Raw genomic sequence first — 16,640 nt, forward strand, 5'->3', positions numbered from 1 at the left:
ACTAATATGTCCTCATGCGTTTGTTTAATAGGTCTTTATTACATCGCATAGGTTTGAAAATGCACTGTTTTGTACTTTTTATGGTAACTAATTGGGGGCGGGGGGTGGGGAAGGAAGGAGAAGTCTCCCCTATCACCTTGCCAGGGCTTTTTCAAATGAAGGGAGGGGCAGCCGCACAGAGCACCACCTGACCCGCGTGCCGCATTTCCTCCTCTCTCCCCGCAGGCAAAAGAAATTCTTCCAAGCCCTTCCCCTTTCGGAAAAAAAAGGAGCGCCTCTTCTCCCTTTCCAACACGCACGCGCGCGCCCCTTCTGCAACGCCTTCTCAGTCTCGCAAGTCTCTGTCCGCGCATGCGCATTGTTCCCCTCCCTCTCCCAGATTCATTTACAGAGGGCTTAGTTTGTAGTGGTGGATGTAAATGGTCTGCCGTTGCTTGATCGCCCGCTTAGCTTCGGGCGTCTTTTCTGCGTCGCCGCTCCCTATTGCGCAGGCGTGTGTCCGTCACCGCCTGTTAACCTCCTTTCTCAGCCAGGCGAGGGGGGAAAAGAAGGCGGAGGCCGCGCGCGAGACCGAGAGGGGGTGGTGGCCGCGGCAGCGGAGGAAGGCCGCCACGCATGCGCAGTGCATACTCTCCCCTCAGCGGCCGTCTGTGCAGGGAGGAGGAAGAGGAGGGCGGCGGCAAGAGCGACGGAAAGATCCGTGGCAGAAAGACTGGCAGGAGGGTCTGTCCCGCCCGTCCCCTCTCTCTCGGCTGGGCGTGCGGCCGCCGCCCCCTCTCCTCCCCCTGACAGCGGCGGGGGGCCGCCGCCTCCCCTTCAGTGCGCGCGCGCGCTGGGCCTCCCCCTTCGCCTCAGCAGCAGACGCCGCCGCCGCCTCCTTCTCCTCTGCCCGTCTCCTCTCGCTCTCTGCCTCTGCCGCGATGCCGGAGAAGCGGCCCTTTGAGCGGCTGCCGGCCGAGGTGCGCCCCATCAACTACGGGCTGTGCCTCAAGCCCGACCTGATCGACTTCACTTTCGAGGGGAAGCTGGAGGCCGCCGTGGAGGTAATGGAGGGAGGAGGAGGAGAAAGTCATGGGGTGTATGTAGATGGGGGTTGGGGGGGGGGTTCCTGATGGGAAGGGGGTAGGGATGGGAATGCTAGCGGGCATCGTGGGGTGTGTGTGTGTGTACGGGACTGGAGGGGGGGCAAGGAAGGGTCGAGGTGGGCGATGGGGGGCATCAGTTGGAAAGCCTTGAGATGGTGAGGGGGAGGTCAAATGTATCTGGCGGGGAGGGAAAGTGCTGAGTGTTGTGTGTGTTTGGGGGAGGAGCCGTGCAAGAACGGGAGTGTAGTGTAGATAAGACGAGTCTTGAGCCTCCTTAATGCGATTTTATTTCATAATTTATTTAAATATCTTTGCTTTTCTCCCCAAATAGTCATCCAAAACAGTTTGCTGTGTCGTTCTCCCATCTTCTCTTTTTCATCCTTACAACTGTGTTGGTTATAGTTTGAGGTGGGTAGCCGTGTTGGTCTGCAGTCGAAGAGCAAGATCCTGGTCCAGTTAGTACCTTAAAGACCAACTAGATTTCCAAGGTATAAGCATTTGAAAGTCAATGCTCCTTTTCTCTGATGAAGAGAAGTTGACTCTTGAAAGCTTATACCTTTAAGGTGCTGTTGGGTTGGGATCTTGCTTTGTGTGGGGTATGTTAGCCTAAGAGAGTGATGGCCCAAAGTCACCCAACGACCTACATGGCAGAGTTGGGTTATGGACCTAGGTTTCCAGGTCTTAGTCTGCTGCCAAACTTCTGCACCATGCTTGCCTTGGTGTGTGTGTGTGTGTGTGCGCGCGCGCGTGCGCGTGCATGCACGCATATGTTTGTGGAAAGTCACATCTGTGAGTGGGACTCAAGTGAAAGGAGAGAAGTGGTCTCTGGGAGTGGATCTGTGACTTGAGAGCTAGAGGAGAAGGGTTTGAGAGTGGATGAGTCTCAGATTGTGGGAGAAAAAGGGCTGTATTTAGGAGTTCTAGTCATTGACAAATGGCTGGTGAATCTGTGGATGGTTCTTAATTTTTGTGGCAAGTGCTGAGGGCAGTGTTCCTAGTTTCTTTAAAAATTAATATATGTCTATGTGTTGGGGTGGACCTCTTTAAGTAGGGAAGAATCCTTGCTTCATTTACAAACGTGCTTCCACAGTTGCAGAGCAAAGGGTTACAAATCTAGTATGGTGGGGAAATATATTTTCAGAGAGGGAAGAGGACCTCTGGAATGGCTTGAGACCTGAGGGGCAGAAAAAGTTTCTCTAAGGTGGGAGGTTGCATTCTAGAAGGAAAACAGGAAAAGATCTCTTTTGATGAAGCCTAACTTGAAAGGGCAGAAGAGGCTTTTGTAGGCTTAAGGGGGAAAAAACTTCAGTGAGGCCTGAGGTTGTTTGGGGCTGAGCATTTTCTGTAGCCTTGGACTGAGGTTTCAACTTTTCCTTCCCAGTAGGTTATAAGATTTTGTATGTGTGCATATTGGGACCCGAGGTTGGCATAAGGGTTTCCATGGATTCTAGTCATGGTATATATCCTTAAAGAAGGTATGTGTACATGAGCATATGATCTCTTAGGGTGGACCACATATTTTTTATTTCAGTATATTTTAGGAGAGAACTTATAAGATTGATGTTTCTTGGGATGGAGGTGTCTGTGTTAGAGGCGTTGGGATCATAGTCTAGAGGGGTACATGGCTGTCTTCTTGAGAGCCTTGTCTTTTTCTTATGTTCAGGTGCACTGAGCTTTCCTTCGAATTAGAAATTCCAGTTTGAAGTGCACTGTCAGAGCATCATATGCTTGTGTGTTGGTGAGGGGGCAGGGACAAAACTATGTACATTGTCCTGAGTCCTTGGAAAAAAGGTAGGGTGATAATGTGAGAGGCTGTTGCTCTTGGAATCATAAGAGGTGAAGACTGTAGGGTGTTGTTACTGTGGTATTGGGTGTGATGGACTTCCTTGACAGGGAGAATTGGTGTTTGTGGTGCTCTTTGAGAACCGTTCTGCAAGGGGCTAGACATGAAAGAGTACCTTGCTAATTGGGAGGATTTTTGTATGAGAGGCAGTAGAGCAGAATGAGTATCTGTGAGTTTGACTATTCCTGAATTTTAAGGTGCATTTGCCTCATGTAGGTGGAGGTCAGTAGATCTTCATTTAGGAAGATGATTTAGGGAAAGCTGTTTTCTTTTTGACATGCGTTCTCATTGTATTCTGTGGTATTCTCTCTATTAGTTTCCCAGTGTATCTTCATAAGATTGTTGTTCACTGTTGTCTGTTCACCGCCTTCCATGGTGGAAGTCTTAATTTTAAGCATGTTGGTATTTATGTGTCTCATATCTTTATTGTAAATTAAAGTTTATCTGTGATGGCCAGCAGCTTTTTTTTGCAAGTATTGTGGAGTGTATTCTCCTCTCCTTCCTCATATATGGGGGCTGCCAATTTCAGTCAGCTGAACAGTAGAATGATACTTGGGTAAGGTTTCTACACAAAGTTAATAATATCTTTCATTTTCTTTTCTTGCCTTATGCAGACCTGTAGATGAGATACAGGACATGTTACTGAAATTAGAGGCATTAATCTTATCTTTGGAAGTGTTTATGCTGCACTGAATCCTGGCTGTCTTGACTTTTTGGGACGATCGAAGAAACTTTTCTTGCGAAATTGGTGCATAAAGAATGCTGGTCTTTCTAGACCTCGTTGGACTGTTTCTTAATTCTGAGATTACTTAAGTGGATATGAGACAGCTTAAGCTACCAGGAAACATTTCAGTTCTCATAGCAGAACTCTTTGTCATTTTTTAAAACGTTCTGAAATCCTGTAATTAATAATGAACCCTTCATGAGTTAAGACTGGTTAAACCTCCAGAGGCGTCGTTGGGTCATTCAGGTTCAGTTTATCATTTGGTTGTAGTCTTGGAGGTGATGGTATGATATAAGTTGTAGAATATGCTTTGAACTTCCCAGATTCCAGAAAGTAGTCATTGATGAACATAGGTGTCTTAATATGGAAGAAATATTTAAGTTGTGGTTCTGTTTTCCTTTTGTCCTTGCAGTCTCAGTGGAATGGTTTTTACTCAAGATTTGTGTTCCAAAAGTTGTGTTTATGGTTTGTTTTGATTAGCTACCTTTTAGACCCAAATTTAGCATTGGAGAGTTTTAAGGAATATTTATATGATCATGTTTTTATCTCACCTTTTTTGCTGTACACAAGGCAGGTTACAGCACTAACTGAAGCTGGCAGTCAGACATTTCAGAACCAAAACATCATACAACGAAGAGTACCAACAATAAAGCCTCATATCTTCTACAAGCATAATATCTTTTAAAAGTCTATCTAAATAAGACAGCATTATACTGTCTGTGAAATTGGACCATGGTTAGGGGCTTTCTCTCTTTCTCTGGCAGGCTTTTCCAAAGAACCAGGGCTGCTACTGAAAAGGATTGAGCTTGGGTGGTGGTCAAGTGATTAAGGGATAGAGACTTTAAGATGTGGCATGCAGGTAACTCATGAGATGCCATCTCTCAAGAAGGCAGGTCTCAGATTGTATAGGTCTTTAAAAGGCAATACCAGTAATGTGAACTGGACTTCGAAACAGATTGGGACCCGCTGGAGCTATTTCAAGATTAAAGTAACATGCTTCTGCTTTGGGGCTTTCATCAGTTGGCAAGCAGCTGTATTCTGTAATGAGTATATATACTAGTGCTGGGGGGGGGGAATCTCTGTTTGTATGACTCAGCATTTTCTTAGGTTCCAGCAGCAAACTTTGACGTTCAGTGTTGGGAGAAAATTTGGAGGGGGGAGCAGTATACAGCAAGAACAACCTAAAAGTGAACTACTTGGAATGATTTAGATTTAATAATAGTTCTCCTTTCTTAAAGGTACTTGCAAGCTTGCTTATTTCTCGGAGGAGATGATATGCTTGCATGGCATGCTGTACTTTAATTGTAGGTAAAGCTTGAGTATTCAGAAGAGGACCAGCCTCACGAAATTTAAAGCTCAGGCAATTCTCATAGGTTTCTTGGGGTGAAGAAAATGCTTGTTTTGCCCCTTGTTGGATTTGAGTCTCAGCAGGAGTAAGTTTCACTTTGAAGAGTTCTGAGAGAATTTGACTACACAAGCAGAGATTAGGAAATGCTGCAAGGGGACCAGTAAATACCATGGTGACAACTTAGAGGGGAAAAGGAATGCAAGTGCCAAAGTTGCTGAAACTTTAGAAAATGGGACCAACAGAGAAAGGCCTGCAAACAGACAGTTGGGGAGGGGGGGGAGTGGAAGAGAATGAGGTTATAAACAGGAGCCACCAGTGTAATTAAATTGAAAACACAGGATTTTAAAAGCAAGTGTGGTGTTTCAAGAAGTGTGGTGACACTTGCAAATGGTGGGTGTTAAATTAGGATGGAACACAGCCAAGACTGAACAGAGCGTATTAATGGTTTCCTAACCACCTTGCTGTAAAGGTTTTTTGGCCAATTATTCTAGTGCTCTGCAATTCGCTTTTAACACCTTTAACAATTGTTTCAAAGTGTACTGAGGGTTGTGGGACGTTTAAAAGAAAAGATTAGTCCCCTTTTATCCTTGTTTGAGCCCTGATTAACATAGAAATAACTATGCTTCCAGGTCTTATAATTGTTTATCAGAAACATGGTTGGGAAACTTATTCAGAACTAATGCAATTGGCATATCATTTGTATGCACTTGGAAGGTATGAAACCCCCACCTGGTGGAAATATAGAGCATATTCTAAGATTATTACAGTCAAATACCCTACGAGAGCCCTTCAGAAATCTGAATGTTGTCTGCATGTTTTTGAGAATTGTCATTCATTTGGGTTGTTTCCTGAGCCATCAGTAACTGTTGCTGTCTCATTAAAATTTATATTTAAAGCTACCTTAACAAAACATAGCTTTCAATTGTGTTATTGTTCTTCCAGTCATATAACAATAAAAATGTTTGCTTAGTTAGCTAGCTTGAGAATAATGAGATCCTGCATCTAGAATATTTGGGTCAGACCTCTGTTCAGATTCCAGAAACACCACAGGTTTTTGGAGTATCCTTGAGTAAGTTGTAACCATTGTCTAGGTGCAAAATGGGAATGACAGTGTGCCTATTTCAGAGGGTTGTAGAGGACATGAATGAGGAAAGGAGTAGTATTAACAAGTTTTTATTTATTAATATTGTTTATAGTCTGCCTTTCTTACTGAGACTCAAGGCGGATTAAACAATGTGAGTCAGTACAGTCAGTATCAAAGACATTTCAATAAAACATGCAAATTCACAAATACATGTGAATTTGCAAAGATTTTTTTAAAAATGCAGAAATCCAACACAGAGCTGAAGAAATGCTGAAACAGAGTATAAGCAATTTTATGGCTGACATATTAAACATCATAAGAACTACCCGGTTAGGTTATACTTATAGCAATAGTAGTGGAGTCTATGGTCTATCAGAATTTACTGCAACAGTCGTGAAGTCTATCGTCCTTCCCTATCTCTTTACCAATGGATCTCTGTGAGACCACTTCCTTACAGTAGAGCCCTTCTATCTGAGTAAAAAGCCCTCTTGAATAATTCAGTTTTGTATCATTTGCAGAAGGCCAGGAGAGTGGGAAAGTTGGATTCCTCTGTTTTGGTGTACTTAATTTTCCTAAAAACTTTTTATAGAAAGCATGTGTCTGAAGTGAACAGCAAATAACTTACAATGTATTACATTTCTTTGTCTTACTGTTCACGGGCAAAAACAAAAAAAGTTTGATTTATTAACTGCTTCGTTCTTCAGAAAGAGTGGTCTTTTGGAGGCATTTCTTAACGTATAGGGCATGAAACCATCACTGATTAGGAAGACCTGTATATTGTTTTACTTGCATAGGTAGTTCCATACTACAGACCTAGAACAAAATACATTCTCTCCAGTGGCTAAAGAGAGATGCAGTGTAGCAAATAGTGAACTTTGACCAGAGAGAACTGGTTTCAAATCCCCACTGAGCCAGGAAGCTCTCTGTGTGACCTTGGGCCAGTCACTGTCTCACAGAGTTGTTAGGATAAAATGGGATAACCCCATGTATGCTGCCCTGAGCTCCTTACAGGAAGTGTGGGATACAAAGGTTGGTAGTAATGAATGGTAAACAATGAATTGAAGTTAACCAGATATTGTAGGAAATGCTTTCCGCTTTTTGAAAGTATCTTGTTTCCTCTACTGTAATTTCACTTGCTGGGGGAGGAACCATCGAACAACTAAAACCATAATGTTGTCAAGCAACCGTTTAAGTGCCACATTAGCCAAAAGGTCAACACTCTGTCAGCGAGCAACTTGTAACAGCAGTCATCCATTGGCACAGAATTTCCGCTGGTGACAGCTACAACTTCTGCACTTCAGACAAGAGATGTTAAATGGTCCTTGTAATCTTGGGACAATGAGCAACCAAGCCTGTGAGCTTTTTAATTGACCCTTTTGCATCTATTCTTCAGTGGCACTCCTCTTTGTGCATGCCAACCCCAGACAGCACGAACCTTTTTGTGATCAACAGATAAGATGTTTGATTCATACTAGTACTGTAGCCAGTTATGTTGTCTTCAGAGTCTAGCAAATGAATTACACTTTTTTTGCCACCCTTTATTTTGGTTTGGCTTACGTTTTGCTTTATAAGGAAGTTTGGTGTTTTTGGAATCTGCTTTGTTCTTAGAGGGGAAGAGCACTGCACTATTAGGTTTGCTGCTCAATATTTATTTTTATTATTCGATTTTTATACCACTTTTCTTCAATTAAGATCTCATACTAGTAAGGTAGCATATACGATTCCCATATCTTAAAGCAGTGACTGTGCTTGCAGGCTAGCAGATTAAAATACTTTCCTATCTAGGTGACATGTAACTAAGGTGCAGCTTAACAGAGCATTCTACTTTTGTGACTTTACTGTAGCAAATCCAAACTTTTGACACATTGGCAACGGTAGCAGCAGCAGTGTGCCAACAAGCTTCTCAGAAGTAACCCTCTTCTTCATTTGCTTTTCATAAAAAACTGTAGAAAAGCAGTTGTCTTGGCAAGATGGGATGTTTGCCATGGATGCTTGATACATCAGTTCCTTTGTAGGAAGAGTCCTGAAAAAAATTTACTATGGATTTGCTCATATATAAGTTATCCTTTTTGTTTTTTCAACTTCACATAAGACTGTGTTAAGGCTACATTGATATTCCTGGGAAGATAACTATAATCAGCAGTCAGGCTGTGAAATTGATTGACTGAGTAGCTCAAAACTATGGGAGCCAGTTTTGAATGTCCTGTGGAACTGGCACAAAGAGTTTATAAACATTATATAGTAATTCTATGGTCAGGGTAAATTGGGTACATTTTATATTTATGCATAACTGTATTTTCATTGGCTTGGGGCTAAAGCAAATACTAAACTGTTTGCAGAAGAACTGAACATCCATATATGTGTGCAGCTTGTGAAAGATTTAGTCAAACATGTCCATATTATCTCTAGGCACTTTATCTCTAGGCACTTTATAACAATCGGGCAAGGCTGAAGGGAAGATAACTGTACATCTGCTTAAGTTGCAAATTCTGTGGTAGGAAGAGATTCATATGCATAATTAGTGGGATGCAGTCAGCTTTTCACTTGGTCTTACTCAGTGTTTTTCCTCAGTGTGGCCCATCCCACATGGCTTTTGTCCGTGCATGTCCCAAGATCCTCACCATAGTCTTTTTTGATGGTCAAAAAGGGCTCCTCCTCCTTTTTCTAACAGTGGAAAAGCTGACTGAATCCTACCCAGTATGTTCTGTCTGTCTTTTCCCCCAGGGGCAGAAGAGAGAGGTGCTGGGGCATATGTTAGGGGCTAAGTGTGGCATGACTTTTCTTGAGGAAAAGAGTAATAGATCACCAGATGTTAAAAAACGTGTAATAGCTATCTTGCATCTGAGGGAGACTTTGTATGAATGGGTTTTTATACTATCATTCCAGAGTCTGTTCTGGATTCCTGTTTTGTAGAACAGTTCTGTCTAAATTAGCTTGCTATAGTTGAGTCCTAGCCTCCTGTCCTGACTTCTTTGTGCTCTCTGTAAGAGCCCTTCTGTGGGAGAGAAACTGTTGGTTCATAAAAGCTTGGGGGTAAGAAAGGAGTGGTTTAGAAGGAAGGCAGAGAAACCATTCCTACTTTTCCTTCACAGTGGATTTTAGAAAAGAAAGGAAGAATGTCTTCTCTGCCTTCCCCTTGTATTTTTGAAGGAGGCTGGAGCTACATTGAGGTGATATTCCAACTAAACTCTTATTGAAAAGCAACCACCCTTTCTCAAAATTTTCTACACACACCCTAAGTCTTAGAGAAGGGAAGATTGGTTGTGACTACTAGTAATTTGCAGACCCCTGTTGAGAGCATTATTGATGAGTTATAGATGCAGAGGAGTTAGCCGTGTTAGTCTGTGGTAGCAAAATCAAAAAGAGTCCAGTAGCACCTTTAAGACTAACCAATTTTATTGTAGCATAAGCTTTCGAGAATCAAGTTCTCTTCGTCAGATGCATGGTACAGAAACCAGTTTCTGTACCATGCATCTGACGAAGAGAACTTGATTCTCAAAAGCTTATGCTACAATAAAATTGGTTAGTCTTAAAGGTGCCACTGGACTCTTTTTGATTGATGAGTTAGGCAGTCCAAAGAGTTTTGTTCTTGGTAACTTCAGTCACTTTCTCTTTCCTTATTATGGTCTGTTCAGAGCTTTAAGAATTGGCTGATAGCATCCTGCTCTGTGCCAGGTTGGAACATCAAAGACACATGGGTAGTCTTGGTAGCTGTTCTGCATTTGTTGCATTCCCATCCTCTGGGGGCTCTCTGGGGTAGAGCATATTGTTGTTGAACTTGAAGTATCATAGTTCAACAGTTAACAGTAGCATATGCTATTTGTAGGTAAAATGCCCAGTTCAGCCCCAAAATCTCCTCAGGAAGGACCTTGGGTAGCAGGACAGGAAAAGATCTCTACCTCCGAGGTATCACAGAGGTTCTGCAAGCCCAAAAGTACCAGGCTAGATCAAATTGTCTGACCTCTGTCACTGAAACTGAATTGTTAGCATGTAACACCCCCCCCCCCCCAAAGACAACACTTCAAGGTATGAAATGCTTGTATTCATCGTCGTTCTTCTGCTCAGTCCCACGTGGGGACTGTGCATGCACAGGCCTATTGACGGAGAAACTTTCTAGCTTCTTTAGAGCTCTGTTAGGGGTCGCTTCTCCTAGGTCACATAGAGCAACTGTTTTTCCCACCTAAACAGTCCCGTGACCACCGGAGGAGCGACCTCCTCTCCCTCAGTTCTCTCTTAGCTGCCACAAAGCGAGGAACTGTGCTTTTGAGCTCGTTCGTTCTTAGTATTATTGGATCGTTTTTCGGACTAATTTATTTGGAATTCTGATTATTGAGCTGTTCTTTGACTACATATTCATCTTATGACTTCAACTTGGTGAATATGGTTTCAGGAACTTATTGTCGTAACTCATTTATGTGGAAATAGCAAACTAGATATGACTATGGGAGATTTGTAATTGGTTCCCCTGCTATTTTTAAATTTTTTTAAAATTGCAGCCTTAATTTGAATTGGGAGGTTTTAAATTGTTTTTAAACCTCGGTGTCCCTTTTATGATCTGAATTGCCCATTAAACAGCCTTGTACTGATTGGTCCATCTGCATAAACATACATTAAAAAAATTGTAAACAACCATATTTCAGAACAAGAAAAATATCTGTGTAATACTTTTTATTAGGGCTAATTAAAATAACACAAAATATTGTGCAAGCTTTTGACTCACCAGAACATCAAGGTAGGTGTTACAAAAATTTAAAAAACGGAGGAAAGCAGCACATTTTCAGGTCAAGATCTTAAGACCCTGTCTTGGCAGTCTTTGGAGTTAGAGGCTGACAGGATCACAGACTCTAGTTTAACTGCAGCAGAGAACTGTTCTGTGGAGAAACAATCAGCAGAGGACCATTTCCCTTGCTAGTGTAGAGTCAATCAAGGTCCAGATGTCATTCAGAAAGGTAAACATGCAGAAACTTTGGTATTGTACACTCTCCCCACTATGGGGCAAATAACAGGACTGGGATGATCTTCAGATTGTGCAAACGGTGCAGGGGCAAAGACTTCAGCTGTCCTTTCCCAGGTCCAGTCTGAACTGGGACCTCGTGCAGTTTCAATTTAAAGTTTAAAAAATTGTGGTGTTTCTGTTACAGATCTCACATTGTTCCATCTAGTTTGGCCTTTAATGAGCAAACATAGTTACAAGAAGACAAGTTTCTGCTGTGTGGATAAGTTGCCAGGGGAAGTCCTATTTACCTCTGTGTGTGATGGGGGAGGGGAATCCTGCCTGAAAGGTTAGACAATGGAAAGACCTTTTAAACCTCTTCTTTCCTTTTGGTTGAAGGACATCCTGATATACTTAGTAAAGTTTAACCTGTCTTTGTTGCTTTTTATAGCTTGCTTGTGAAGCATCTGCCAGTTTTCTGGATCATGCTCATTGAGGGTTGATTTTGTGTTTCAAGAGGCTGTGTTCAAGGTGCTGAACATCTGTTTCTTTTAGAGCATGCAATACATTTGTAGCCTGACCTGCTTGTTAGAGGTAAAAGATTTTAAAATTGTGGAATGAATTTTCCCAGTGGCTTATTGAGGATTATACAATAGCTGGGACTGAAGAACCACATTACTTCCATACATCCAAGAGGGTGCATTTCTTTTGAACATCAGCCCCACAAAGCAACTTGTGATTTGTTATGGAGCACTGATGTTCAAAGAGGAAGAGAGGAAAAAAAATCCCACTATGTAAACTCAAGCCCCCAGGCACACCTAAAGGGCTCTTTGAATCCCCGATGGTGTGTACTGCAGGTCTGTATTTAAGGTAGAATTCCTTTGGAATTTCTGGTATTCTTGTTTAGCCTGTCTCCTTGTTGTTTTTAGATTTTTACTAGTTTGGCTCCCAGACTTTAAATTCCTTGTATTGGTGGTACTATTGAGCAAAGTAGTCTTGCAAGTTTAAGAACTTTTACATAGAAAGTGACTTTGACAGAGAATGTGAATCTGTCATCTAAACGATACAAAAGAATGAGACCAAATGCAGGTCAAAAAATTAACAGGAGCCTGTATAGAGGAAGTTGCTGCCTTTTATGTTAGCAGATTTACTACTGGGCTACTGTAGTCCACACTGGATGCAAATCAATGAACAATGTGGCTTCCTTGATAAGGGCCAATAATTACTCTAGCTGCTAGTGTAGGTTCACAGTTCGGAACTTACAGAGTCCTTTTCTGCTTTTTATATTCATGGGCAGGGATTCATATTTTTGGAGAGTAAATAACTTAGTCACTGTGCCAGATGAGCCAGTTGCCTGACATTGACCCAAAGTTTTCCTCAGTGATCTCAGACTGCAACCAATTACTATGGTTGTTGTTATCCTCTGTCTTTCTTCTCCCCCATTGCTTCTGTTAAGCCTGGAAAGCAGAGTATAGGGACTAATTCTCTGTTCTCTTTGGGAACCCAATTGATTGCTCTATGCCTTAGTAGATGCTGATGTTACTAAAGCAAATGGCAAATTATAAGGCTAGATTATGAGATTTTAATTTTTCAAACATAAAATGAACACCCCCCCCCCAAAAGCTTGAAACTCTCTACCCAAGGAGTTTGGTCTTTCTCTCTCTATCATTGTATTCTGCCAGTGGGTGAAGACATTTTTGTTTTGTTTGGCATTCTCCCAGTAACTGCTGTTGGCCCTCCTTTTTCGCTTTGGTTTTGTGCATTTATATTAAATTTTGTATATTATTTTTGATGCTGTTTTAATGATTGCTCACTTGGGAACCCTTCTTGCATGGAAATGAGGCATAAAACATTTTTAGTAATAGTAATTGTGTATAGTCAATGTTGCAATAAAACTTCTGTTTACAATATTTTATCACTCCTCCTAATAACAGATTTGATGTTTGAATGACTGTCAGCAGAGCAGCAAAACAGGACCACCACAGAAAGTGTGCCTTTTTTACATCCTTGGGGGAATACAACCTGCTCCATACACTTAATGAGAATCAAGTTTGCTCACTGCTTTCTAGGTGGCATGACATGTTTAGTTATAGCTAGAGAAACATGGGGGTGGAGGGGAAATTAGCCTGCTCAGATCCCTATTTATAGTGTGAATGGGAGATTAGGGTTGAGATGACTACTGTGACTGCTCATCCCCTAATCCTAATTCCCCATCACCTATCCAGAATTCTTTAAACTTCTTTGAGCGAAATGCTGGGATTGGGCTAGGGAATTAAGTTCTGAGGAAAACTGAAGTAAAAACATAATCTTAAACATCAAAGTGGGAGAGCCATTAATAGTCAATTAGGGTTGGAAGTGTAACCAGTGAACCTCAACTCTCCCAATTGAACAAAGAGGAAGGAGAAATAAATATTCTTCCTTTCTGCATGGTATAACATTCAGACATGGAATTAGGTGGTGGGTTTCTTGCTCAGTAGTCAGTACTGTAGTGCTAGTCTTTGACAGTTCAGGGCTAGATGACCAGGAAGCTTAATTAGTTGGGACTTAGTCTTGCACTATGGCAAAGGAGTTTCTTCTTCTCTCCATCCCCACACTCAGTTCCTCATGGGTTCTTATTGCAGCCTACAGTATAGCATGTTGAACCTGAGCAGTTATAAAGAAGCTAACCCAGAAAATCTGTTCAGTTCAGGCAACTCATCTCTTTTTAGCAGTTCAAAAATTTTCCTAAATGGGGAAGTCTTGACCAACGTTTGAGAACTTGCAGGGGTCTTGATTAGGTATACTTATCTAGAACCAAGAGTTCCAAAAAACATTTGCTCTACACACTGTGATGTGAGTTTTCTGAGAACAATTTCCTATTCAAATTTAAATTGGAAAAACATAGCATTGGAAAGTTTTCTGAAACATTTTTTGCCCTACATCACTGGAAGAGAGAGCCGAGGCTGTTCGAAGCTTTAAATATCAAAACAAGCACTGTAAGTGTGACTTGGAAACAAACTGGCTAGTAGTGCAAGCGCTTTAGGATAGGTGTAATACGAGCTTGTTGTGTAGCACCTATGAAGAGCCTGGCCACTGTATTCTGGACTAATTGTAGTTTCTGAGCACTCTTCAAGGGCTCTCACATTCTCAGGGTTTAATAATAATCGAGCCTGGAGATTACTGTAGCACAAATCACAGTAGCCAGGTTACTCATTGTTTTTGTAAATAGGATAAGCTGGAATTGGGAAGTGCACAGTCTACCCCATCCTTTTGCATTCCTTCAATCTGGCTCTCATCCAGACAACTAAGAACAGTGGGGCATTTACTGTGCTTTGTGCTGCTGCACCTATGGATCAACATTACTTAATGAGCAAGCTGGGAGGATCCTTGTGACGTTATTTGGGTTAGATATGCGCTTAGTCTCTTCTGCCATCTCAGTTATTCACCCTTCAGTTCTGAATAAATGGACTATATGTGATAAGAATAACTGTAATCCCCCAGCTAGAACATAAAATAGCATAAAGCTTTAAGCACCCTTAAAGGATCCTGTAAAACAAGCTAGAAGCAGCCTATAAAAACAATGTTAAAAGCTCTAAATGCTGCCTGAACGTAAGCATTTTTTGTGATTGCAGAGCATGTATGGGCCTTATTATTAACTCAGATGTATGGGCTTGTTTTCTACCCCCACACCAAAACTATGGTTTTTCTGCGAATCTGGCATTTCTCGATGGTGGAAATGAGAGGCCGTACTCAGCCTTTGGTTGATCAGTCATATTTCTTTATCCCACACTGCATCCAAGGAGCTCAGGATGAGGTACATGATCTCTTTCACTTTATGCTCACAGCAGCCCTGTAAAACAGATTAGGCTGAGTGTGTGACTGGTCTATGGTCATCCAATGAGCTTTATGACTGACTCTTGGCTAAGTATTTGTTGAGTGCATCATTGTTCATTTCTTCAAGTCTGGTTTGCATAACGTGATACGATTTACTCCATGCTGGGATATTGAAAGTGGTAGAGTCTAAGCAAGTGAATGTTGCTTGCCTGCATATATCTATCACACGGTAGCTTGACCAGTTTGATTTGGCAAGCTGTTCATCCAGAAGAAATTACTTGACTTGCTGCTCACTGAGACCTTTTAATACTTGATACAAGTGGGGCCTATGAGGACTTACAAGGAAAAGAAGTCCTATTCCCCCTTTGATGGTCCCCACGTTGTCTACCTTGCAGTCTAACTTTCTTCCCTTGTTTGCTCATACAGTTGTCTATTTCCTTGTCCCTTTACTTGTCTGCCCACTCGGTCTGTTCTCCTCCATCCTTTTGTGTAGTTGTTTACCTGCCTAATTTTGGAATGGTGATGATTTAACTTCCATCTTTGAACTGATATTTTTCTGTGAATCTGAAGACTAATTTGGGTTTTGCAGAAATTGCTACCGGAGCCTGGATTAGTCCCTTCCCCTCATTGTGGACTTTTTGATCTGCATGGTGGGACCATCCATTGATATAAAAACATATGTTTAGATCTGTTTCTTTGATAACATCTTGTAATGCTACCAATCTTTGGAGTAATGTGTACTTTACTTTGCATTGTAGTTACTTGGTAAATTTAGTTGCTTCTTGGCATCTTGGGTTGCTCAGAGTTGGTTCTTAGACTGTGAGTGACTCAAGCAGTGTTAAAAATGAAAAAAATAAAAGGGAATCTCTCTCTCTCTCTTACAGGTGGGGCAAGCAACCAATCAGATTGTGATGAATTGTGCTGATATTGACATCATTACAGCTTCCTATGCACCAGAGGGAGATGAAGGTAAGAGGAGATGTGGATGCAGGTTCTCAGTGTTTAGTCACCGGATGCAGTATTGACTGAGTAATAAACTTAGATTGCAGCTAGCTTTTCCTGATTGTTTGGAAAACAACAAGACCAGGGAACCACAATGATATACAAAATTGTTGTTAATCAATCAAAGTGCAAAACGTGCAAAAGTGCCAATGTGAATAAATACAACGATGATTACAATACAATCATATAATACAAAAATACAGAGTCCATCAATGTATATCACACGCAATTCAAAATAGATATTCAAAGTCCGTAGAACTCATTCAACATCCATACCATCCCTTCATGAGCCGTAGGAGAGTGTGTTTTTGAACAAGCTTTGCACTTTGTGTCCAGTCCGAATTGTTATATGCCCAGGATGAAGTGAGTTTCCACTCACGAAACGGGTTAATGAAAAATTTGCCTGCATATTCCCGTCGGCGATTTGTGATGCATTATATTAATTTATTGGACTGTTAAAGGAATAACATCTTGCACTACTTCCTACCTACTGGCTGCTTATTACTGTTGGCATGTTGCACTTTAAAGATGTTGAATGAGTTCTACGGACTTTGAATATCTATTTTGAATTGCGTGTGATATACATTGATGGACTCTGTATTTTTGTATTATATGATTGTATTGTAATCATCGTTGTATTTATTCACATTGGCACTTTTGCACGTTTTGCACTTTGATTGATTAACAACAATTTTGTATATCATTGTGGTTCCCTGGTCTTGTTGTTTTCCTCCAATTCCACATCAGGGTTGCCCGTTGTTTTCCTCTTTCCTGATTGTTTGACAAAGTGGCTTGAAAGATAGTCTAC

The 16,640-nt window shown here is 41.6% G+C and overlaps 1 protein-coding gene across 1 annotated transcript in view; it reads left to right on the plus strand.

Annotated features, from left to right (window-relative positions):
- Nucleotides 1–400: 400 nt before the first annotated feature.
- NPEPPS (aminopeptidase puromycin sensitive) overlaps nucleotides 401–16,640 on the plus strand; it is a 100,445-nt gene continuing 84,205 nt past the window's right edge. Inside the window, exons 1-2 of the mRNA XM_054992481.1 lie at nucleotides 401–1,043; nucleotides 15,715–15,799. Coding sequence (XP_054848456.1) covers nucleotides 420–1,043; nucleotides 15,715–15,799 — 709 coding nt within the window. The 5' untranslated portion in view covers nucleotides 401–419. The remainder of the gene's footprint in view (nucleotides 1,044–15,714; nucleotides 15,800–16,640) is intronic.

This window comes from Eublepharis macularius, chromosome 12, assembly GCF_028583425.1.
Source record: "Eublepharis macularius isolate TG4126 chromosome 12, MPM_Emac_v1.0, whole genome shotgun sequence".
Taxonomy (NCBI): domain Eukaryota; kingdom Metazoa; phylum Chordata; class Lepidosauria; order Squamata; family Eublepharidae; genus Eublepharis; species Eublepharis macularius.